Below are 26,855 nucleotides of genomic sequence, written 5' to 3'. Positions count from 1 at the left end.
TATTTGGAATGTACAAAAGTTGTTGGCAGATTTTCAAGTAAACTTGAAAGCATCACTGTGTTGAAGCTCTGCAATGTTATCAGACTCAGCCACAGAGATTACATTTTAGTAATCTGTAATTTAGATTACATCAGTGGTGGAGAAACTCATGTTTGAAATGTATATTACATCTCAGCAGATGGTGGTGTCCCCTGCCTTGCCTCGCCTCACCTCGCCTCTCCTCACCTTGCCTCCCCTTCCTTTCCCTTCCCTTCTTTTTCCAGGGCTTTTCTCAAATCAAGATGGACAGCTGTGACACTTCACCAGGACAGACTTGATGTTTTCCATCCAGTATCTGCTGCCTGACTTGTTCATGGATCAAATCCTATAGGGCCTGCTCCCCTGTGGAAGGCAGTTGAGGGCTCTCATTTTGCTCTTTAGCATCCCTTTCACTGCTGCCCCAAAGCTGATCCTCCAGCCATTCTTCTCTGCTCAGCTTTCTCTCTGTTTAACCTTTCCTGAAATCACTTCACCTGCTCTTACTGCTGAGATTTGAGTGACTCATCTTGGAAGGTGACATGTGAGACAAGTGACATTAAGATAATACAGTCGTCCAGTCCAATGTATGTCTGGACAGCCTGTGTCCATAATCATACCTCGGGAGAGAGCTGGCAGGATGAGGAGCAATGCTGGCAGGTTGTATTAGCTGGTGTTACTTCAGTGTTCAAAGTGAGGGAGTATGTAACTCATCATTAGCGTGGTTATTCACACCTTTGTAGCAGATATTTGGTAACTGGCTATAGATTGCTTTTTCTGCAGCTGACATTTTTTTTTTTTTCTTTTTTTTTTCCTTGGGATTCCTGATGTTTATAATGGGAATCTATTTAGATAGATGTGCATAACCACAGACATGCACATGCATACATGCACTCAAACGTGGAGGCTTTGTTAACTGAAGTTAATTTCTGGTGTTTTTGTCTGTTTGTTTTAATTTCAATTACAAAACATATTTTTTTTTTTTCTATTGGTCTATTTCCACTGCTTTGTTTTAGCTTCATCTAATGCACTGGAACTCCACACTGTACAGCAGCATCGATGAGGCAGTGGGGAAGAAGCACGGCATAGCTATTATTGCTTTGTTTGTACAGGTAGGTTTTCTGTGCTGCAGTCTTTACCATGCACTGTCATTTGTGTGAGGAAAAATAGTTCCTTTACATTTTCTTTCATTTTTAATGATTTCGTAAAATAAAACAATGTGTTTTATTTTATGAAAATTTATTTTATTCTGCTGGTATTCTACTTGAAAGACATGTCTCTGTCATGCCTCCTGTGCACATGCTGATAAGTACCTCTTGTTTAAATACCATATTTAATGTATATTAGTTCAAGAAGGAGTGATATGTAGTCAAACCATCTTTTCTCTCTGCGCCTGGCTGTAAGTAGACATCCACTCACCATGCCTGTGAAGACAGAATGAGGACTGTCAGGAGGTGGAGGTGCTTCACTGTCTCTGATATGTTCTTCTCCTTTCCTGGCCTGCAGTGCAGGGATTGGGGAAATAGAGGAGAGGAGGAAAGAGGGAAAAAAAAAAAGAAGGCTAAGAACCCACTGACCCAAAACCCAGTAGCAGAATTGTGCTTTTTTAAACACAGGTGCAAGTGTGTTTTTACACACAGCAGAATTGTGAGACAGGATCCCATTACTTCCTCAGAGACATCAGACCGCGACTGTACTGAGTCTTTCTGCAGATCTTCAGAGAAGCCTATGACATGGAGGCTTAAAGCTTGCTGGGAGAAGGCATAATGCAAGCTGGGAAGCTAGGCCTATAATCTAATTGCTGCTGAAGGTTTTTCAAGGACTGCATCGTATAAAGAAGACCATCAGTTTTACTCCTCGAGCACCAGTTGCTCATCCTCCTCATGAAAAGTGGCAAACTGTTTTGTTTAAATAGGTTTATAGGAAAAAACTTAGAATTCATGCCTGGATCAAATGGTTTTTCTTCCACAGTGATATTAATATGTCGTATTTCATAACAAGTTTATGAATGCCTTTGAGCTTTACCTCTGTTTGAATTTAAAGGTACATTGGTTACAGCTCCAACACGGAGATAGAACTACTAAAAATGGAAGCTAGGCGGTTTTCATTCCCTCAGTTTTGTATCCTGGAGGGCTGTGTCATAATTGCTTATGTAACTCACCTTTAATTCTAGCAGAGGTAACCTTTGAGTTAGTTAGAAAGTTATATATAAGTTCTTAAACAAATATGAAACTTAAATGATACATTTTCCCTTTCTGGTCTCTCTCTGTCTCCGTAGTCTGAAGCATTCCAAAGTGCATTTTCATCAGCCAGGAAAGGCTTCATATAATTAAAATTGACTAAGGAAGAAGAGTAGTTATGCTGTTTATTAAAGGAATGAGGAGAGGAAATTCAGTGACCATTTCCCACTGATGGCATGGAAATATAAGACTTTTGTACCACAGTTCTCAAATGCATCATTTAAAGGTTAATGAGAATATTTTCACCATCTTAAGTGACAGACCTTGGTGCAATTTAGAACCTACATTTTTGAAGTGATTTTGATATCTTCTACACACTTCGAAGGTTTTAAAATAAAATCCCATTCTGAAACAAAAGAAAACCCTTTTAAATTACTAGAAATAAAACCTACCTTTTGTTGATGTTTAATTATTTTCTTCTAGTATCTACTTTTCCATTTTATTTAAAAAAAATAAAAATCCAAAGGCCAACAATTTTTTCAGCATCCAGCTGTTCTGCTCTCTCTCATTCGCACTTAATTCTTCATGTCATATATGCACATGTTGGCAAAGAAATCAAGTGGAAGGCCATGCTCAGTCTTTCTACTTTGCCAATGCTACATAGAAAGTAAAAGCTAGGGTCTTTAGGTGGGTGATTTAGATCAGAAGCAGATGAAATCAGTGTGCAGAGTGAACAGTGTTCATGGAAACTGGTTTCTTTTGAAAGTTTTAAAAAACATTCTGTAAAGACAGTGCTGCAGAGAGCCATGCTTTTGCCTGCAAAATCCCAGGGATGCCATGAGGGAGGGGCTCTGCCATTCTGCACTCTGCAGGCAGGAAAAAAACTCCCCTGAGCCTTAGAGACATGTTGAGCCAGATTTGCAGCACTGTGGGAACAAATTCAAAAAGTGTCTGTCGTGTTTGTTCACTCTGTTCCTTTCTGTGTACTTTTCTGACAAAAACTGGTAAGGACAAACTGTATCCTTGGCATTTATATGTCATAGAGCTGCATGATTTTGAATTTACATGCAGTATATGCTGCAAAACAGGCCTAGTCAAAATTTACCAATCTTAACTGTGACTCTTTTTCTTGCTCTGTCAGTTTTTGTCTCTGCTTTAAAGTTATTCAGACCTTGTTAAATTTTGGCTGATGCCTTTATAGTAATTTCATTGTTTGGAGTTGTCATGTATCAGTGTATTTGGTTAATACAAGGTTGGGTAGCTTAAGTAAAAACAAGTACAGAACTTACTGTTCTGTTTGACTTCTGTGTTTCACAATTTCAGAAATAGCAAAACACTGAAATTCATCTTTGCTGTTGTATTTCAGATAGGAAAAGAACATGTAGGCCTAAAGGCTGTAACGGAAATTCTTCAGGACATCCAGTACAAGGTAAGGCATCAGCTGAAGAAATGTTTCCTTCACAGGCCAGAGATGAAGTAAGTGAGTGAAGGATGGATATGAAACCCCGAGGCCAAGAGAATGTTTTCAGACTTATTTGTAGTAAAACCACATGTGAAAGCCATAGTTCAGTGGCCTGTATCAAAAGCTCAGTATTTTACAGTATTTTCAGATAATGTACAATCTGTGTAGTTAACCTCCTTTGTCTGATGTCCAGAATGTTTGATCTCCTACACTAGCAACTGATTTCAAGTACTGCCTTTCTAGTGATTATGGAGTCAGTGTGACTGTAAGCACTGCAACATGCTTAGTGAACACTAGTAACAGCATCTCCAAACTTTTCTGGTTTTAATTCATAGAGGAAAAAATAGATAAACACCTGTATTAAGTTGCAGTGGGAAATCAGCAAAAACACAGTGCTACCTTGTCAGGTGGATTATGTGTTGGGATGCTGAAGAACAGATTAAAGACATATCTAGATTGAGGAGATCTGAGTGCTCTCCAGGATGCTATCTAACACTATCTTATACTATCTTGGGCAAGCTACTTCCATCTCTCTCTGCAAAATGGGAATAATCATACTTACCTTGATTTTAAAGCAATTTGAGATATATTAATGAAAAGTTCTATATTGTTCTGGAGAGACTAGCCATTCACTTCAGTGGGTGCTGAAATATAGAAAAATGAGAAGCTGTTATGAGAATTTAAAATCTTTTCTTAGGCAAATAATATATGGTAAGCTTCAGTCATGATGTTTAATATTACAGACTCATTGTTTATGAAGGTGACTTTGAAAACATTAGTGTACAGAACTGTGCAGTTTCATTACTGAAGACAGCCAAATAGATGAAGGTGGTGGGAAGCTTCATCATTATGAGCATTTTTTTCTACTAGTGGCTTTTGCAGGGCCAGCATCAAACTGACTTTCTGCACACATAAAATTTTCTTGCCTTAAATAGGTGAATCCAGAATTTAGTGTTTTCTAGATCAGTCAAGGAAAAGCTCACTTTCTCCCTTGTTTTTTTTTTTTTTCAACTCATTTTGTATGGAACCCTGAATTCATGTAGAGAAAGAATTTTAAGGCTGGGGCCTGGAGGGAGCACAAGTACTAGAGGCAGAAAGTTAACTAATTGCTGAGATAATCTTAGAAGTAAAACATGTATTAAAACAAACAAACAAACAATGAAATCCACAACTGTTTGTGTACTTGCAAGGACAAACACAGTGATGATTAAATGGGGAATGTTAATGAGATTGCTTTGCACAGGAATTCAAGGTTTAACGTTAGCAAACACACAGTGTTTTGCATTACCATTCATCATCATTTTAATAAGAAACTAGAGATGAGATTGATTTGTATTCATTTTTTCAGGGAAAGTCCAAAACTATACCCTGTTTTAATCCCAACTCTTTATTGCCAGGTAGGTGCCTTTATTTATTTCTGTATGGGTGGATTACTAGCTAATTGCAGAGGCTGAAACAATCTCAATCTAAAGAACAGTCTAACTGCAAACCTGAGAGTGAATCCCATCAGGTGATAATGCATTTTCCACCTAATGGTGCTAATAGGAGTAGGGAAGAAGTCCCTTTTGAACTTGGGATAAATTCACACTTCTGTCATGCGAGTGGAATGTGATATTCTAGACAGTGCCCTGCTGGCAACATTGTGGCTAGATTTCTTGATGATTTGTTATCCCTCCTAGAGGGAGAGTGATGTGTAATCCTTTCTCTACTTCTGCATGAAATATGAAGATGATTTCCTTAAAGAGAGGCTTGTTATAACTTCAGAAAATGTAAGGTTGCCCATTATCAAGTTAGTGTTTTGTAAGCAACAAAAGACAATGCCTTAATGCAATGGCAGTTGTATAGGATACGGGGGGGGTAGTGTCAGTGGGAGGCAAATTCCAATTCATATAGCCAAGGGTAACAATAAGAAAAAACACTCCACCTTGTCTTGAAAAAAAGTGACTTCAAAAAAATGCATTTCTACAAAACAAATATTTCTGCAAGGAATCTTTTGAGCTAAATTTCATGCCATAGTAGCAAGATATTTAAACTAATTTTCCAAATAACCGTGGTCTATATTAAACTTTTAATTATATAAAAATAATGTGGTTTATGTTGCAAAGTCAAGTGCTCAGCATTTAGGAATTGCAGGAATTAAGGCTGGCTGCCTGTGTCCATTCATATACATGCATGATAATACATATTTTACCAGAATTTATTTTTACAGGACCCCTGCCTCACAGTTCCTGATGCTGATCAAGTCACATAAGCCAAAATTTTCATAAGTGATCTCTAATTATGTGTTCCTCATTTTCTAGGTGGCCGACTTGAGATCATGGGGTCTGATTTGCAGAAGTGCTGAGTGCTTACACCTGCAACTGAAGTGAATGGGAGCAGTGCTCTGACTGCATTAAGTGCTAGAAAGTTAACTACTCTGAGAAATCAGGTTCTAAGCATCTCATATTAAACACTTCAAATGAATAGATGCATTTGATCTTAAACTTGCCTCAGTTCCCCAGCTTTAAAAATTGGGAGTAGTCTGTCCTTTCTCACCACACTGGGGTGCTGAAAGGATAAACTTACATACATGAAGCACTCAGACACTGAAGAAATGAGTGCACTAGAAATGAAAAATCAAGAAAATTAGTCTTTCTAGGAAGCAGGGGTTGAATAGCATGGGAAAAAGAAGACCTATGACCATATATTATGCTGAGAAAGCCAAATATTAGCTGCTGCTTTTCAAGATAGAATCATCCATCTTTGCAAAAAAATGATGAAAGCTTCTCTAGAAATTTCATATGTGATCATGTAATGAGACAGTGTCATAATGCATGCACAGGATGGGCTGAATTAATTCTTGCAGTTCTTAACTTTGAGTGCTTGACAATGCAACTTTCTTGCAATGGATTTGCTATGTAATTCCATAACTGAGAATGAAAATGATATCGGCAAACCAAAATCCATTCACTGACAATCACAGGCCTCTTTAGCAAGTTTTAATTCTAAGGACATTCCTCTTAGCTAGTAGTGAAACGGCAGTAACAGGTTAGGTCAACCAAGCAAGTTTATTCCAGTTCCCATCCCCCCATCCTGTCCTTGTCAAGCTAGTCACAACCTTCCCCTGGGTCTCCATGTCACAATTAACTACTCTTTGTCTCCAATTGCTCTCTAGGTTTGTTTCTTTTCCCCTCTTTTACAACCAAGCAGTTTATTCTACTTCTTTAGCTGAGTCAGGAAGTCATTTATGATTATGGCCTATAGCAGCAAAGGACAACCTTGTGTAGTTTCAGTTAAGTGCGGTGTGACTGGAATGTCTGGGCAATAAAAACTGAAACGATTAAAATATGTTGTATGTAAAATTAAAACTCTGCTGAGATAAACTGTTGTATGTTTTCATGAGAGACAACAGAGTAATCTCTTAAATAAATATTGATTTTTTTCCTGTGGAGTCCAGCTCACTTTCCAAAGCTAGCAGGCACTAGTGCATCTCAAAAAATATGTCACCAGAATTATGAACTGAAAAGTTTGGTTTGGGCTGTTTTCACTGCTTTTGTTTTTCTAAAAAGTGAAGTAAATTCATCTTTGAGACATACCCTAAATGTAGAATTAAGTTACAATTTTACACATCCCCTCTACCTTCAAAATGGGATGCCTCTTAACTCTAATGTTTTCTGCTTGTTCTAGGGATAAGGGATTGATATTTTAATCCAGCAGTGAACTTCAAGCTCCATGCAATAGTGGGTTTGAAATTCTGCATGACCAGAGTGTTGAGAAGAAATCCAATTCCTTCATTTGTTTTTCAAACATGGAGCTAGGCCCAAAGGAGAGCAGGTCAAACAACAGTTATTGCAGTAGAGAATGTGGAGTTGGGAAAGCTGGAGGCTCTTTCCCAAGATATGGTTTATTTGCTCTGTTAGTTTAAGGAGTTGTGCTCATGTTATTTGCCATGTCTATAAAGTGGCATTTTCATCTTTAAAACATTCATCTACAGGGAGAAGTTACTGTTATGTAATAGCTGTGTGCTCATGTGCAGTCATATGAGAAAGCATTGGACAGTGCTTGGCAGGTCATAAATTCACACCTTACCTTACTGCATACTAACTTCATCATAGGAGCAAGCCCATGGCTATCATAAGTCGTCATAATTAAAAGACACAATCCTTTTCCTTAGTGTCATTAAAATTCCATGTTTCTTTTAATTTCAGATCCTCTCCTGCGTGACTACTGGGTATATGAGGGCTCCCTCACCATTCCACCCTGCAGTGAAGGTGTCACCTGGATATTATTTCGCTACCCTTTGACTGTGTCCCAAGTGCAGGTAACAGCTGTGCTTAAAGTGACCTTGGAATATGGTTATGAGCTAAAGGTTATAGCGTGCAAATATATATATCAGGGCATTATATTTGTTCTCCATGAAGATCCCATTAGATCAGTACATGGCTTTTCAAGTAAAGGTTAAGCCTTTTGAGTCACTGAAGGCAACGCAAAGGTCAGAGATGAAAAACGTTATCATTTATAATATGCATTTAAAATAATTCTGTATTTAAGTGAAAGAAAAAGAAAGAAGTCAACGGGCAAAAGAAATTCAGTTCTTTGTAATTGTAAGCTTCCAAATATCATTGCTTTTTGATGTTAAAGGAACAAAAAAGCTCAGGGAGATACTGTGTACTGTGTCCCAGAGAATGAAAAATGTTAACATTGTACAAGCTAGCTATATTGTGTTCAACTATATTTATCTTACCTTGCTGTTTTTTAGTTCTATTTTATAATAAATGTCAAGTGGAAACTACCTGTTTAAAGTTGATTTCACATATATGTATTTTTAAGTATATTTTTTGTAATATCTAACAGTCACATAAGTATTTCTATATAAGAAATTTCAAGCTTGTCAACAAATAATCCCAATAAAACAACAAAAACTTCCAATGATTATTCTCCTGCAGCCTATGAGACCCACCTGGAGAAATGTGGGTATATTTAAGTGAAATTATCTAAAATCCTTGAAGCTGAATGCACTAATTTTCTCCACTGAAGGATGTGCAAACAGAAGGGAAAAAAGCATAAAGGTGATAAATTTGTATTATTTCAGCTTTAATAATCTAAAATTTTGCTAGTAACCCCAGCAGAATATTTTAACAACATACCATTTTAAATCAGCAATTTTTATTTTTTTTTTCCCACTTGAAGAGTGGGTTCTGGTTCTAATCATAGGATAAAAGTGATAGTTCCCAATAAGCTTAATTGTATGTTACCTGCCAATTAAATGTATTTTATCAATCACTAATCTGTTATTTATTTATTTATGAAAGGATAAGTCTTATGGCTGCTTACTACTGAGTAAATGGAAACAGAACTCTGTTGGCACTATTAAATTCAGAATAACTTTTAAAAACAGTGCATTTTGTAACGTGTCAGCTAATTGGTCAGATATGATATGGATAAATAAGAGGACTTAATCAAAGGTGTAACAATCATAGCCATTAGACCAACACATTGTATAACATTTTAGTTCATGTTAGTTACATCTTTTGTATTCTTTATTCTTTTATAATCCAGTCAGTGGACAGAGGAGGGTATAGTTCAAGCCATGCATTTTCTGGGAGATGATGTGGGAGGTGAATGAGGGAGGAATTATGCAGAAAAATGAAACTTTAATTAATGTTTATGTTCTTTCACCGCAAGAAAACAAAATGTTGGAATGTGGTATGAAGGGGATAAATCTTCAGAAAAGAAATACTGCGCAGTGGTGTAACAACCTGTGATTCAGTACTGCCTTCTTGCTTTGATTACTGAGCACATCTTGCTTACCTTTCTTTAACAGAGAGCCTCTGTTACATAAAGTGTCTGGGGAAAAGAGAGGGATGCATTACTATGACCTGCTGTGGCTGAAGGGTAAATGGTCTTTACTGTTGCATTACCTTGGTTGGTATAAACTCAGTCCAACAAGAGCATTGCAGTGATGAAGGGCTCACAAGTCATGGAAGGGCTTAGGTAACAAGACCACCCTGCCACTGACATAGTGTGCAGCAAAGATGTGTCTCTGGAACAGAGAGAGATTGGAGTAGACATGCCAAGATGATTCACAATACATGAAGAGATTTGGCAAACCTGATTCCTGGAGTTTTATTACTGACTTGTGTGGGAAGGAGATCAAACCTTGTCTGAAAAGTCGCATCCTGAAGTATTCTTTTTGCACATTCTTGCCCTGCTTTTGTGTTTTTATCATCCTCACTTATCTTACATTAAAATATACAGCACAGAAAGAACTGCTTTGACTACTTTTGTAAGACCCCTTACCCATGAGGTACACTGCTGGAATACAATGCAAGAAAATAGAAAAATCTCTCCCATTAGGCCAGCAAAGAGCAGGAGGAAAATTGAAAAAAACTTGCTTGTTCTTCTCTCCACTATATATATATATACTTTTAATAGGACATTTGTGAATAATGTGCTTTTTATTCACTGAAGCCCAGAACAAATACGTTGTCTAAGCCAGTCAGAATAGGAGTTTTACACAATGGTGAAGTGAGGAGCTGTTGTTCTGCTGTACTCATTGTTGGAGTTAACTGTTTTTGTATTGAATGGCGAGATCTCTAGTTCTTTTGTCTACTTCATTCGAAGTTGAGTCCTAAAGGGCAGAAATAGTAACTAGCATTTGAAACTGGAGTGGGAGTTGTGCAAAATTTGTGTAGTCTGTGAAATAAAACAATCTGTGAAGTTCATGGTATTTTATTCACTGAGAGACAGGTCTGTTTTCTTGGAAGGTGTGATGAAGGCATGTGAAATTCTCAAGTAGAAGGTAATACTTCTGTTTCTCACGTAAAATAAATGTTCATACAGAAAACTTGCAGATATTCTTTGTTTTGTGCGTTCTACTCTTCAGCTAATATTTAAGTAAAACAGAATAAAGCAATGTTCAGAATCTGACTATTGGGAAGTGGCAAAAACATTCTTGCAAAGTTCTCCAAAATATAAGCTAACTTTATTTTCACTCAGTAGAAACCTGATTGTTAACATTGTGGAATCACTCTTTCACTTTGCTTCTGAATTTCAGCGTGAAAAGTAGAGTCATACTTAGGGACTACTGGGTGTAGATGGTTATTCCTGTTAAAAAATGTGTGAATATTCAAGAATGTTTATCTGTGTGCCTCTAGAGTATCTATATCCTCTACAGGGTGTACTTTACAGCATTGTCACGTGAGGCGTTGGCATAAGATGGTGAAGAGGAAATAGTAAATGGTTCCGTATTAGATGAAGCAGTATGAATAGGGCATACATATTTTCTTTTCACATGGAAATTTAATATGAAAAGTACCATCAGCACAGCTAGTGTCCTTTTCTGACAAAACCACTTCTCAAAACTGAAGCATGCCACCAAGTATGTCACCAAGTCTCTGACAGTGGGGTCTGAACCATGATATGAAAGATTGAGCAAGGAGACTGGTGGGCTCAGAAGCAATTACCCCTCCAGAGTGGGGCTGCAATTCCTGACTTCCCTGAAGAATGGATGTGGGGATCCAATCAGTCTTTTCTGACTGAGGAAACTGGAAGCTGCTTTGTGAAGAATACCTCCTGGAGAAAGATTTCACTACAGGGACTGGGGCAGAGCATTTGTAGTTGTAGTAGTAGATAATTCACAAATGCCAGGTTTGCAGAGTCTGCTCTTCCCTATCCTTCATCTGTGTTTAAGTATTTCATTTTCAAAAGATCAAACAAAAGACACATTCCTGTAAAATGCCCCTGCCTCTTCCAAAACTACAATTATTTCAGACTTCCCATAGTTGATTCAGTTTAGTGATGGTGAAAGATGGTACAATACTAATTTAGTGATTTAACAGCATTTGACTCCTGAAGACTTTTTCAGTTCTGAAGCCTGTAGTGGGTTTGTTTTCAGTTTGCTTTTGATAAACATTAAAACAAACAAACAAACAAACAAAAAACACAAACAAACAAACAAACAAAAACAAAAACAAACAAACAAACAAACACAAAAACAAACAAACAAACAAAAACACAAAAAACAAACACAAAACTTCCAAAATAGGAATCTGCTTCTGAAAACATTTTCAAGGACCTTCTATGGTTCTTTCTGTTTTTCATCTTTTCAGTCTAAACTATTGCTTTATATCTCAGCTGCAAGAAACAGAGCAACATTCATTTCTAAGCACGTTGGCTTTTGAGGAAAAAGCAGCAGAGCAAAACTAGCCTCTAAATCAAATATAAAATATATAAAATATAAATCAAAATAAGTCTGTATCATTTCTGCTTTAGAGTGGAAAACAACAATGAAGGTGATTGTCATCCATTGCAGAAAGAAAGTATTCTCTGCAAGCAATATAAGAATAAAAATGTCATTACTTAGATTAGTACCTCATTTCCTTTAATTTTGGAATCACACTTGCATTCTCCCTTTAACCCTTCATAGGGTGTTTTTCATGGAGAAATTCATTCTCTGCAACCTCTTAGATGATAAAATGATTAAATACTTCAGGGTCCATTTTGCTTTCTGTATAGTTTCAGTTTCAAGTTCCAGCTGAGCTAATAGTGAGACACGACAGGGTCGGTGCTGATACAGAGCCTTCAACTACATTTGCTGTATCCAGCTAAGGTAGCTTGACAAAATGCCAAAGCAAAAACAAACACAATTTTTGGAGTAATTTTAATTACATATGCAAAAGACTAGACACAGCACTGTTGAACAGTAAGGTATAATGTTGCTGAGAGATGCATTGGTTTTCTTAGCCTTATGTCACATAGAGCTTGATGCTTATACGAGGGATGAAGATGGAAGCTCTGACACTGTCCACTACATCAGGTTAGGGTGAAATCTAAAAAGAGTCCACCAAAAATACATTATTTTGGACCATTTGAAAAGTTTTATATTGATTTTTGATTATATTTGATTTATATATATATATTTAGCACCTATACCTACATAACTTTTGAAGTGATATTTCCTTTTGATTTCAAGAAATAACATATTGTTATGTATAATATGTCACAGACTTCCTCTACAGTTCAAAGCCTGTTTAAAATTCTCCTGGTTTAGCAAATAATTTTAATTTAAATGAAGCAACAGTTTCACACAATAAATAAATCACTGGAAGAAATACAAAAGTTTCCTGTTGACTGAGCTATTCCTGTACTTCTTTGAGGAAGACCATAATGATTACTTTAATGTCACAACTGTGAGGTTGATTTCATGGGGATGTAATCTACAGTGGGTAAAAGATGATGGATCCCAAAAGAAATTATGAAAGCACAAAGGATATGTTTGCTAAACCACATGCATAGAAGTTCTTATTTTTCTCTATTTTGACAGTGCTGATATATAGATATAATGATGTTAGCATATGGTATCTGAGCGCTCCAGGTTTCAAAGCTGCAGAAGTGACAGGAAAAGTTGATTTCAATCATTAGTCCCATAACAAAGAATGTATCTCAGCTTCTTCATGTCTGTTTTTCTGCCTTTCAGATAGAGGAATTTCGTAGACTGAGGACACATGTTAAAGGTGCAGAACTTTTAGAGGGCTGTGATGGAATCCTAGGAGATAACTTCAGACCAACTCAGCCACTTAGCGACAGAGTCATCAGGGCTGCATTTCAGTAGCAGAAGAGGAAAAACAGCAAAAATCAATTTTTATTTAGGTAAGTAAAAGCTTAGCAGAAATATCAAAACTTTGAAATAATTTTCATAGGGGAGATATTGCCAAAGGAAAAAATGAGTCAATTTCAGCTAATATTATGATATATTTTCACAACTATAACGTTTGACACTACTGTTTTATTTTATCCTGTGGCATAACACATTGGTTTTCCTTTCTGAAATGCCAATAATTGGAATAATTGGGTTCTTTACTGGCTGGAATCTAGTATGTGATTTAGTGAATTAAAATCTTTCTATTGACTTCAGTAGGCAGTTGTAGGCAAAGTTAGTTCGCAGTTACTTCTTGTAGCTTTAAGTTTCTCCTACTGCAATGAGCAAGAGCACATTATGCCTAGGGTTGTGTGATAGATTTGCCTACTTCTAAAGGTCTAAAGGACACTGATTTCTTCCTGTTTTAAGACCAGTCACTGGTGAATCTTGTGATCTAGTGTTCTGTTAAACAAAGTACTGGTTACTAGTTCTGGAGGCCCTTTGGAGGTCCTTTTTTTTTTTTTTTTTTTTTTTTTTTAAATCCCTTTTTCCTGTTTTAGAATGCTGTACTTTCCCAACCAAACAATGAATCTTGGGCAAAACCAGTGCAGATACAAGAGGAGATAGTTAAACAACTTCAGTCATGGCTGATTTTTCATGTTACATCATTCCCCAAAGTAGTTGCTGCTTCTTATCCTCAGTGATGCTTTTTTCTTTCATTGGCTCTCAGAGCAAGGATGACTTTGGATTCAGTACAGAAGAGCTAATACACACGTGAACTTGTATTATCCACACATGAGTTATTAAAACCGCCCCTGTAGTATTCCCTTAGCTTCTATCAATTACAACATAAATTCCCTTAGTACTCAACTGTTACTCCTAAAGCTCATTACACTTAGGTAATCAATGCTTTACTATAATGAAAACCCTGGTAATGAGATTCTTAGAGTTAAAGAAAATTTGCTATCAAGACAGCTAGTTACCTTGATCAGTCAGACACCGACATTTACGGTTGTTTTTGTAATACAGTGGTCCCATCTTGATACCAATAGTATGAAAGCTAACCTAGAAAATATTTTTAAAAAGAATGAATCTGTTCACTTACTTTCTTTAGTAAGTCCTGCTACATTTTAGCATAATAGAAATGTTCATCTCCTACTCTAAAATAAACTTAAAAAAAAATAATAAAAACCATAGGGTACTCTGGTAGAATCTATTATATAAAGGCATCAGTTTTTCTATCTGCACATTTCTTCAAAGCCATATGCTTATAATAGAAGCAATTCTTCCAGAGTTTCACCTGGAAGCATGCTGCTGAAAGGTTTTTGATACACACTGTAGGGTACAGACATTTATTTGTACATTAAACTCACGCACTATCTAGGTCAGTGATGGAACTGCCTGTTTCACTTCAGGCTCTGTTGTGGGGTTAAACTTCAGAATATGCTCTGGATCCCATACCCAACTTCATATAAAGTTAACAAATGATCAAGCAGTAGATAGCACCTAAAAGAGATTAATAATTAAGTGCTTCCGAAAACGGATCTGTTAAAAACTAGTGGGAAGATTGTCTTTCCCTCTGCACTTGACAAATTATTTAGTGGTCTGGGACAGTGGCCAACAATTTTAATGTTCTTTTGATATAGTGTAAGCATTCAATATAACATATGCATCTAAATATTTTAATGTGTTTATTTGTATTTTATAACTCTATTTAATATTAGCATCCCAGAAGTTAAGTAAAGAAAGCAAAATACTAGTCCTTTTATTAATATTGCTTTCTCATTCCCATATTTAAATTTGGGCACATCCTGAAGCCCAATTCTCAATTACATAGTTCTCTGCAGTCACAGAATGTCGTCACTTTAATCTTGAAATAGATGATTCAAATTCATCCAGGCTTCTGCATTAAAATTACGTGGGAAAATCATAGCAATATTAAAGTACAATTTTTCCCAGAGAATGAATAATGCCCTCAGGCCAGTGCAGGTAATTCAGGTCTCTAACAGTGAAATTACTTGACACTCTGACTTTGAATTTTAAGCATGAAAGAGCTTCCCTTTACAATGCTGGAACTGAAATGTGAAAATTTTCCTTTTGCTTTCATGTTTGAAATTTTATTACATTTGTCGATACTTTTGATGAATTGTTATAAATAACAAGATTTATCTTGGCTATGCTTCACAAAATAATCTGCAGTTTTAATTCCCAAATGATGGAATTTTTAATGTGAAATGCCAGTGTTCACTGTTGGGTTGTGTTAATTATAGACTCTTAAACACTGAGAAAGGACTGTGACTCTGAGCATTGTGTAGCCCACAGAAAAATCTCTTGATTGCCTCTCTTCTGCACTTTCTCCTCAGAAAAGAAAATAAACAGTCTTACCTATTTTGTTGTGGTTTTCTCAGACTGCTCTCTCCAGGTGGGAGGTGTTGAGGAACAGTAGCTCCCCACACGTACCTCAGACATCCTCAGAAAAGATAACTCCCCTCCTTCCTAGGAATGAGTAACGGTCCTTCAGCTGGGGCTTCTAACATGGGTTATGAAGACCCAGTAGTGGACGGGGAAGTAATAGTTTGCAGAGTTGGATCTACATAATGATTACTTCCAAGAGAAAGTATTGCTTGCTTTCAAAAAGGACACTACCTTTTATTTTAAAGGTCATAGAATCATAGAATCATAGAATCATAGAATATCCTGAGTTGGAAGGGACCCTTAAGGATCATCAAGTCCAACTCTTGACACCACACAGGTCTACCCAAAAGTTCAGACCATGTGACTAAGTGCACAGTCCAATCTCTTCTTAAATTCAGACAGGCTCGGTGCAGTGACCACTTCCCTGGGGAGCCTGTTCCAGTGTGCAACCACCCTCTCTGTGAAGAATCCCCTCCTGATGTCAAGCCTAAATTTCCCCTGCCTCAGCTTAACCCCGTTCCCGCGGGTCCTGTCACTGGTGTTAATGGAGAAAAGGTCTCCTGCCTCTCGACACCCCCTTACGAGGAAGTTGTAGACTGTGATGAGGTCTCCCCTCAGCCTCCTCTTCTCCAGGCTGAACAGGCCCAGTGACCTCAGCCGTTCTTCGTACATCTTCCCCTCCAGGCCTTTCACCATCTTCGTAGCCCTCCTCTGGACACTTTCCAACAGTTTCATGTCCTTTTTATACTGTGGTGCCCAGAACTGCACACAGTACTCGAGGTGAGGCCGCACCAGCGCAGAGTAGAGCGGGACAATCACCTCCCTTGACCTACTAGCGATGCCGTGCTTGATGCACCCCAGGACACGGTTGGCCCTCCTGGCTGCCAGGGCACACTGCTGGCTCATATTCAACTTGCTGTCTACCACGACCCCCAGATCCCTCTCTTCTAGGCTGCTCTCCAGGTCTGGTATGTCTTGAGTATTACAGTTACAAACACTTCTTTTCTGACATGATGCTCCTCTGCCAAGACTGCTGGAACTCCTGTCTGTAGAGCTTTCAATATTTTCTCTTTCATTTCAAGCCAGTGTAGTGCAAGCACTCAAAGAACCTTGAGAAACATTATTTTCCTGTGGCCACAACACTCTGTCAAGAAAAGGAGACAAATGTTCCTTTATAAGTGGTGTATACACAGGCATAGGGAGAGGTTGTGTAAAAGGTCTAATTACTTTTGACTGAATCAGAATGCAGGCTTTCTGCATGCCACGCTCATAAATCTTTTGAGCATCTGCTTTTCAGCCTTGATTGAAACCTTGACAGAATTGAGCCTTTTGTGGCTTATGATCAAATGGTATATGTTGATCTTTGATGCAATTTGCAGTAGCTTGTTGAATTGAAGGTACAGATGATACAAACATATATTGTGTAATCTCAGGTAAAGAAAATATTGTTATTTTTTCAACTGTTCCTTTATTGTAAGAGAGAACAGATCTCAAAATAGCCGCCTCCAATTCTGGAGCAAAGTTCGTCTAAGATGAAATAGAGATATTAAGGAGGACACAGCAGGTAGAACTTTGTAGCTCCACTGCTCTTTTTAACCTGTTCGGTTTTAGGATAGGTTTTTGCTGCTTAGTTGACCTCTTTTGGCTCTGCTTTTCCACTAAAAATGCATCTCTATCCTATAGCCTGGGGTTAGCAAACCTCTTGGATCTGTTCATTGGATTTTTTGAAATATATTGTTTACAGAACAAACTTTACATCCTTTCTTTTCTGCAATTGCTGAAGTTTTCACGTTTCCATAGAAATAAAACTTTTTTTTTTTTTTTCCTTGTTTATAACCTATTTTAGTCATATCCAATAGAATAGTGATAGAGCTAGTCAGGTGACAGGGAGTTTGTATGGAAAGCTCAGTGCAGATTTGCTTTCAGATATAGAAGGTAAAAAAAATTGAATTTAATTTTAGATTGAAGAACAGTAGAATCACAGAATAGTTGTGGTTGGAAAGGGCCTCTGGATATGTGTTAGTCCAATCTCTGGCTCAAAGCAGTGTCAACTATAGTGGGTTGTTCAGGGTAATATCCAATTGGGTTTTGAATAATTCTAAAGCTGAAGACTCCACAACATCTTTGGGCAAGCTATTTCTTTGTCTGAGTGCCCTTAGAGTAAGAGAAGCTTACATGAGATTTTCTGTATTTCTTTTAATTATTTTTTTGGGGTCTGTTGCTGGACTCTTTCCAGTATGTCCATGTTTCTCTTGAACTGGGGAACCCAGAACTAAATCCAGCACTCCAGACATCTCACCAACGAGGAGTAGTCATGAAGGATCATCTCCCTTGACCTGCTGGCAATGTACTTTCTAGTGCAGCCCAGGAGGCTGTTGCATGGGTGCATTGTTGGCTCATGTTCAACTTCTTGTCTAGCAGGACCCCTATATCCTTTTCTGAAAGGAAAGAGAGGAGGAATAGTAGAGAAAAAAGACATAAATGTTGTCATTAAAACACCAAGTTTGTGCTAGGCCTGTAGAACAGGAAGGGGTAATTTAGGGTGGGAGGAACAGTGGCTGCATGCTTGTTACTGCAGGGATTGCATGATTTCATGAAGGAATAAAAGAGACTGCATGCCTCATACCGCAGAGACTGTCTGGATGATGTTGTGAGGTACAACCAAACAAGCAGAAATTGGCACAGCATTAGGTTCACAGTATAAGCTAAGGAGGGAGGACAACATGGTGACCGTATCTGGTGCATTTTGTGAGTGCATAGTGCAAACTACTCACTTTTGAAGCTACTGAGCTGTTCTTGTGGCAGCAAAACTATGCTGCCCTTTCCACATGAAACTGAACAAGGAATCAGCAGTGCTGGTGGGAATGAGCTATCACTAAATAGGTAGTGGTACATTCCCCTCTTTGTGGCATTGTGCATTGTATGGTAGCAGTAGAATACAGTATATGAAAGGATATTTAGAGTATTTACAGAGTGAGCTGTGAAGCAGTGCCTTGCCTTTGAGAAACAGGGTTGAGTGGAGTGATGCTATAGTCTGTATTTCTTTGCCTAAGTAGATCTCAGTGAACTTCACATTTGAAAGGGGGTTCACATTACCAATGACTATGTCATTGCTCTCAGTTACTAATAGCTTTTGTGGTTCCTAAAGTTCACAAACAAATTACTCTGAGAAAGTTCCAACACTGAGGAGTTTTATGGTTTCCTGTTGTGTTGATCCAGATCTGGAGTGAGCTTTCAGCAGCCATGCATCATTATGCTACTATGGCCATTCTTCTCTCTTTCCTGGTATTAAAAATAAAACAAAAACAAAAAACAGAGGTTATCAACACTAGCTCTTTAGAAATACAATGATTTCCTAGATACGATGAAATGTGAATAATTATGCTGCTTTTCATCAAGTGATTTTTCATCAGTCATTATTTGTCTCCATGAGGTCAAGTTTTTCTCTTGAAAGAGAGCTGTTTAATTGTTAAGTTTCAATCTTTGAGACACACAGCATCACGCTATCCACACAACCAACTACTGTTCTTCTGTTTTTGAGAGCTTATGTATGGTGCCCAGCACACTGCTGCCACTTCAGAGTACTTGAGAGTGAGCTTACGTTTGAATGACTATGGGACAGAGAGCCAAATACCTTTGGCTTGTGAGCCACACACCATAATTGAAGAGCTACTGGAAGCATACTGCCAAAAACTTTGGAGAGTTTAGGGGACAGAGAGCTTCAGGAATGGCTGAAAGCAATCTTTTCAGGTTGCTTCCCACTACTTCATTGCAACAGAAGGAAAAGGGGTGTGCAGATTAACCCTGTAAGGTCCATCTAAAGCTAAACAAAATCATAGGGTAGCATAGGAATCAACCCCCTGCTATGTGCTTCAGATAAGATACTTCATGTTGACAAAAGCTCCCAAATTTCTTGGCCTGTGCCTCTCTATCAACACCACACATTCAACACCACACGTTCCCCAATGCACTGCCTTCATCAGCCTTTTTATGAAGAAAAAAAAAAAAAAAAAGTACAATTCCCAGCTGCTTACCATAACTCGTGTATGGTTTGTACACTACTGCTTGGAAACTGAAAACTTACTGAGGAGCACCTGTCATAAAAAAACTTTCTCACAGCATGTTTGTTGGCAATTTCAGCATGAAAGCTAGGTGGAACTGTGACATGTTTTATTCACTTATGGGGAAAATGCTGCAGATCAGCGTCGAGGCAAAATGGTCTGAAGCTTAATCATCTCTAATTGAACTACACCTGATTTTTAAAGTATATAGACTATAGATTAGTATGTGTAATATATAGTAATGTAACAGCTCTCAAATGTTAAGGGTATTAGAAGGACATATAAGTACATGCATCTGGCTACAGAAACAGAGAAGAAAGCCCACAAGATGTATTCCTTCTTCTACATGGTTGTACAGCATGTTAGGAAATGGCAGCATGTTCTGTTTTGCCTCAATGAAATAACACAGGGAGTTTTAGCAAGAAAATTATTACTCCATTGGAACCGAGAATCCAGGGATTGACAGATCTTTATTCTTATTGGAAATTGTAATTCTAATTCTTTCATATGGATGAAAACAATGAGTATGCATACAAACTCTTGCTAAGCAGACAACAATGTTTTGAAAATAAATATCAAAGAAAAGTGATCCAGTTATTTGGGTTACTGACAATATTTCTGCAACTGATAATTCTCATTCAAGGAAGAGAATACCAGAAGTGATTTTTGTTAGCTGTATTTTATGACTAAGACCAGATTTTGTGGCAGCAATCCTACAAAGCAGAGCTTTTTGTAATTTTAATACCTTTTTATGCAGACTCAGAGCTCAAGAGAAACAAAGGTACACTTTAGTTAGCTTGATACTGTTAAATGCCCACAGAACTAGATGGTGCATTCTATAAACTGTGACCTTTTCATGGAAAGAGTTATGAAGAGTTGCAAGAAATGAGGATTCATAAGGTAGTGGGACACTCTGAATCTTTTTTAACTCAACAAACTTTTTAGTTTAACTTGGTATTGAGGAGGCAAGATGCTTCTACAATACAAGAAAAAAATAATAATAAAGAGAGACACTGTGTGCAACAGTAATGGTAAAGAATATGCTAAGACAAAAGAGGTAGAAAAGTTCTCTAGAAAGGAGATTGACTAATTTTAAGTAGCAGAAAGATGGTTTTGATCTTGCATATTGATTAACTATAAGCCTAAGATGGCTGTAGTGGGGTGTCTTGCTTCCTCCGTATCTGATGGAAAGGATTGTGGCCATCCTATTTAATTTCTCAGAAATTTACACTTGATGGCACTGATCCTTAAAAAAGTTTTTCTTGGAAGATGGTTATCTGACCTGTAAAGGACTCCTCCAGAAGCAGCGGGACCCTATATGTAGGACTCAACCCAAGCAAAGGAGATTTAAGAGACAGAAATATAAATATAAACAAACAGGTCATCTAGGCATTTTTTTTTATTATAATATGCAAGTACATTGGTACAATTTTAGCTTAATTATTACATTACCAAAAACTCTTCAGAAGAGTAAGAGAAACAAGTACCTTAATATATGCATAAAATATTAGCCTGAACAGTATGTTACTTGACTATATGTATTGTAGAACAGTGCTATTAATTTAGCATGGTAGAAAAATTAGTCTTAAATGCGAATAATGGGTAAACATGAATAACACCACCACCAATATATACAATTAGTCTTTTGTGAGACAATACAAAGTATTTCTGTACAACCACAACTGAAATCTTCAAGCTGGCTCATAATTAGGCTCCTTTCCAAAAGTAATCCGTTAATACAATAGCTGCCCAAATCCCAGTTCAACTTAATTTCACTGACTTTGATTTTTGGACCAAAAGCATTAAGCTTGAACTAGTGAAAAATGTACGAAGTGTGCATTCAATTAAGGAGTAATTAGATACTCAATCACCCTTACATCACACTAGGGATTCTCCAAGAAAGAAGAGATATACTACTCAGTGCAGTGTATAAAACAGTTTTGTTAATTAGTTTAGCACTAATTGAGATTGAGAAAACATCACTTTGTCAAAGCATTAGTTTGCCTACACGGAAGCTGAAAAGTTTTTGGTTTCTTCTGAGCTCATTGAACTTATGAGCTTACTTGGGTTTTTCAGTCGAATGCCTTGATCCAGCATCTTCTGTCCCCACAAGAGAAACCTTTCTTTTCAGGAAGGGGGTTGGTCCCTGCACCATCATATCAGTAGCCCACTGGAAAATATGCCAAGAGTTTTTCCAGAGACTGCAAATAACTTGCTATAGTAGTATACATATTTTTTTCCTGTGTTGTACTTTTATACCAAGCCTCAGGAAGAAGTGGGAATACTCTGTGCTACTGCATGAAGTATATAACTATGTCTAAAACCAGCTGCTCTGAGAAGGGCTTACAGACTCCCTTAGAAAGCAGCCATCAGAAAGTTCTTCAGGTTGACCATCAAATGATCTGGCTGTCAAACTGCATGATTTTGGGGTGTGTTGTGTAACTACGGAGCATACAGACATCATTGCACAGTTTGTCCTGTGTGTAGGCACCGAATCCTTGACAGTACCATAGGAGACTAACGACCTCTACACTCCCTTTCTCCTTAAGGAAAGGAGTGGGAACTCTCTAGAGAAGTATTGAATGTTCCTGCAAGCGGTTGTAGCCCCAGGTGATTGTATCCAAACATTTGTGGATTTCATGTGTACTGAGCCCTAAAATAACCTCAGGAAAAATGAGATTGTTAGTACAACGGAATGAAATGATTTGTTGCTCTCATACCTACCACTTCTGAATGGGGGCTACCTGAGTAGCTGATTTCCTAAGGTTATGCTGCAGCACATGAATATGTGTTTGCATGAAACAAAGTCTTAATTTATCTCTACTGCTAACACGTCAGAATATTACTGCTATTAGGAGGGTTAAATTGGACGTTTGCTTTCTATTTCTTGAGCCCATCTGACTCCCATGAGGGCTGTGTACTCAGCACTTTACTTGGTAGGTCCCCATAGATGGTAACAAATTCTGGGTGATAGTATGTTTTCCTTTCTACTTTACAGCTGTGCTCTCCACATTAGAATCAATTACCTGATTGATTCAGAAAGCCAATTGTAAAGCTTTGTTTCAAGTTTACTGCAGCATTTCACTTTGCATTTTTATTGCCATTTCCTCCATTGCTATTAAATCTTCCACCACTGGCTTTACCCTGAAAGAGAAAAATCAGGACCATTATGTCCATGAAGTATATACTCTGAAACTGTCCCCACCTGCTGTCATGAAACCCCTGCTTTTAGTTTTCCGTGTCTCCCTGGCTGGACATAAACAGTCTTTCAGACCCGCTGCGGAGGAATTTCAGTAACATAATTGTTCCATTCTCTTTTCAGAGAGGGGGAAGACAATGCTCCCACAGTGCCCTTGGATGAGAAATGGAAACTTTTGAGGCTGCTGCTTGAGTTGAACCACAAAGCCTGTATTGTTTGTCTTCATCTAATTCAGCCTTGATAGACAGCTGTGACAGTTGGTCTGTCCACATGGTCCAGTGAAATTCTGGGAATGGAGCAGTACATTAAAAGAAGAAAACACATTAAATCTTCCAATTCACACTGTTAACGATTTTAAAATGGTAATTATCATTGCTTATATAGTTTCTTTGCCATAGCATTCAATAGTGGTCTGTGATCCAAATAGAACTAATTTTAAGCTTGGTATGAATGTTAATATATGTAGAAATGCTCATTATTGTTTTGAATGTTACATTTAATTTTATTTTGTAGCATTTCTTGTGCTGTCAGTAACCATCTTTTCTGTAGAGGGGAGGTGCATTCTGTAAAGTTAAAAAAACATTGGTTGTTCACAGAGAGTGTTATACAAATTCTGAATTAATTTTGGGGCAGAAATGAACAATTCTCTGCCAAACCTATGCACTTAACATGGTTTATCTGAATAAAGCTGAATGACATTTGCAATACTAGGAACCTTATTCAAATAAAGAACAAATTTGAAATAAGGAAAATAACCGATGTAACAAAACAGAATCGTCTGGATTATTTTCTGTTTGGTGAGTCATGGAATTTTACAAAGAAATGTTCAATTTGGGCAGAAAATTATCAGCCTTTGTTCTCCCATGAGTTATGACAGTTCCATTTGTTTCTGCACATTGCTGAGGATGGTGGTCTGGGGACCTGCTCTGCATGTCCTGAGCTTGCTGCACAGCATGGGGGTCACCACGCTGGGCCACACATGGTACAGACAGAGCTCTGACAGAGCTCAAGAGGTAAACTCAGCCTAAGCTGGTTAATCAAGCTCATAGCTTCTGATTCCTGCAGAACAGGTAGCCGAAGGACAGAGGTAAGAAAGTGGTGGAAGGTAGCTTTGATCGCCGTGGCTATCAGCATGGTCCGTTTCGCTAGCACGATGAGGGCAGGCTTATGTGAGTAGAAGAACGCCTGAGCACAGATGGCAAGCTGCAGGCAGGGCACAATGGGGATGCAAACAGAGGTTCACAAAGCAGAGTTTACTCCCTCAGAGCAGATTGGTGAGTCATCAATCACAAAGTCATCACTATGCAGTGGCAAATGCAGTGTCACAAGGCGTGCTTAATCCACCTCTTCAAGGGCAATAGGGAGGGCTGCTGCTGAATAATGAATTATGAATTCTCAGTCATTTGTGTGTATGTTAGGGTCAACAGAAAAAAGTACAACAAACTCACACACTGCACTTGAGCTGGGTGAGAGGGAGTGAATACTGCTCACTACTTCATGTTCTCGTGACTGTGTGTACTGGAGAAACATTTGCAACCTTTGGAGAGACACAGCTGCCCTTGTAGTAAGTATTGCAATAAATGCACATAAAATATGCAGCAAGCAGCCCATCGTGAAGTCATCTGTTTAAGAAGCTTAGCAGAGTTGTAATTGGCAGATTGCTTCTTGGGCCTATGGAAAATCACATTTCTTAGGGTTTTGCTTAAGAACGTTCCTCTACCTTCTGCCCAAATTTAATGAAATATAAGCACATTCTCTAGTCAAGGGGCTTGAGATTTCAGTACTGGCCAAAAATAGGTTTTCCATCTGCAATGTCCCAGCACTTCAAAATGTCAAAGGAGCAGCTTCACTCACTGGCTGCTGCTCCTCTTCCTTCAGCAATGACTCCTCAAGCAGCTGCAGCTGTAACTCAACCCCAACAGCAGAGCCTGGCTTCCTCTGGGTCTATATCTTGCCACAGCACAGGGAGGAGTCTGCATAAGGTCTGCTGTACAAAGTGTCTGCTCTGCAATAGCTTGGCTGGATTGTCTGCGGTTTTTGACAGTAGCCCAGTAATTTATTGCAGTTGTCAGGCTTGGCTCTAAAATAAAATTAAATTAAAATAAATAAAAATCCTAGGAGGTGGAAGTCAACGGGTTTCTGCTAGTTGAAGACCTCTTGCTATCTCCTTGCATGCAGTAATGAAAGAACCGTCCAAAAGATTCTGAACCTGGCAATTCACAGGTTCTGTGAACAACTCATTCATAAGATCTTCTCCCTTTGTACAAAACATATTAATAACTACTGGGTATTAACTGAAGGAAACTGTAATATTAATACAGCAAATATTGACATTCTGATGAAATTTGAAGTAGTTTATTCTCTGAATAAACACGTTCCTTATCTTGGAGCTGGTTGATATTATTCTGGCTTTGAAATACAGATACATTGCAAAGCAAATGATGTAATGTCTCCACTGAAAAATTGATGTCCATTGCTTCCTTTTCCTGTGCTCCCTTCCTGTGTTTGCAGTTCTTTCCTGCATTGCCTTGGACAGTGAAGTCTGAGCTGTATAAATCCTACTGCTGAGAAACTGAGGTTAGAAAACTTGTCTCAACATTTGTGAAATTTTTTTTGAAGGCTTGGCTTTGAAAAAAAAACACAAAACAAAACACTAGTAAAAATACTTAGTACTGTGTTTTGTCTTTAGACCCAGATCTAATTATAACAACAAATTCACTCCCCAAACACACCCATTCTAATTACAGATTGGTCAACCCACATTCGTGGTGTGCTGGGAAAAGTTAAATTAGTCTTTCTGGTTTCAGTAGGAATCCACAGGGAGGAATTTGCAGAAAGGCTCTCTGTGTATTACTCCGGTTACACTGCACCCATGAGAGGTTTTATTGAGTGTGGCAAGGCTCTGCTACTCTTCAATTAGAGTTCCACATGCCTGCCTTTGTATTAATGTTTTTAAGAAATCATAAGAATTGATAAAGGTGTTATAAGGGTAGTGTAAGGTTAATAATTTCCTCTTCAAGCCTGTAGCCACAAAAGTTCTTCTGAATTAGATTGCTATCTGCATTGGAAGTATTTTTAAAGATAATTATATATGTCTATGATGCACCATATAATTTTAAGGACTTATTACAAATGTGAATTAGAGGTTTCCTGTACGTGTTGAGGCCAGAAGAAATTCACAGGTAGCAGTTACACACTTGTAGATCTTGAAATTTATGACATTATACAAGCAGCTATATGCCTCATGAAGCAAAGGCTGGCTTTGCAGCCTTCATGACAATTTTAGGATAGTACAGGGAATAAGAAGAAATTCAACTTTTGGGAGAAGTCAGGTGAGCTAGGGCAGGATGTCTGCTGTGGCTGATTTCCAACTTCAGGTGATGTGCTCTTGGGGTTTCCCTGTAGTTTTCTGGAGCTCCCAAGGAAAACTCGGAGGCATAAAGATCTCCACCTGTGTTCAGACTCGTTTTCAGAATGCTTTGCACTCTGGGCTGTGGTCCTGGGCATGTAAAAATAATTTTGAACTAGCTTTGCAATGTGTTCTTCCTTCATACACCAGCACTGTCTGCTGCAATGCGAGGTGGCTGGAGAACCATTCACCACATCTCCTGAGATTGGACCACGCAGAATGTGTTTGGAAGTGTTTATATGCACATTTATTTATGAAACCATATCTGTCATCATAAGCACACATCACTGTGTGTATTCATATCCTTAGAATGCTATACATAGAAATACTGTTTTTAAACCAAGAACAGTTTAAAAAGAAGTTTAAAATTGCTACTTAAAGCTAAGAAATTCCAGTATGAAGACTGTGCACCTGACATCAATTCACTGCCACCGTACATATTCAGTTGGTGTTTGTATGATTTGCTTATTTTTCCCTTTGCCTAATATCTAAGTC

At 38.0% G+C, this 26,855-nt stretch overlaps 1 protein-coding gene across 2 annotated transcripts in view; it reads left to right on the top strand.

Annotated features, from left to right (window-relative positions):
• The window catches only part of CA8 (carbonic anhydrase 8), a 49,560-nt gene extending 24,059 nt beyond the window's left edge, over positions 1–25,501 (top strand). Inside the window, exons 4-10 of one of the 2 annotated variants that reach the window (XR_014316809.1) lie at positions 1,032–1,127; positions 3,562–3,624; positions 5,006–5,054; positions 7,845–7,957; positions 13,115–13,287; positions 23,075–23,313; positions 25,463–25,501. Coding sequence is in view for 1 of the 2 variants with exons in the window: in XM_082752277.1 (XP_082608403.1) it covers positions 1,032–1,127; positions 3,562–3,624; positions 5,006–5,054; positions 7,845–7,957; positions 13,115–13,249 (456 nt within the window). In the remaining variant the exon portion in view is untranslated. Of the gene's footprint in view, positions 1–1,031; positions 1,128–3,561; positions 3,625–5,005; positions 5,055–7,844; positions 7,958–13,114; positions 13,288–23,074; positions 24,411–25,462 lie in introns of those variants that run through there. The other variant, XM_082752277.1, reaches the window with a different exon arrangement.
• Positions 25,502–26,855: the final 1,354 nt, after the last annotated feature.

The sequence above is a fragment of the Aythya marila genome, assembly GCF_965140915.1.
Source record: "Aythya marila genome assembly, chromosome: 2".
NCBI classification, from domain to species: domain Eukaryota; kingdom Metazoa; phylum Chordata; class Aves; order Anseriformes; family Anatidae; genus Aythya; species Aythya marila.
The sequence above is the reverse complement of the archived record's forward strand: the minus strand, read 5'-3'. Positions and strand labels throughout refer to the sequence as shown.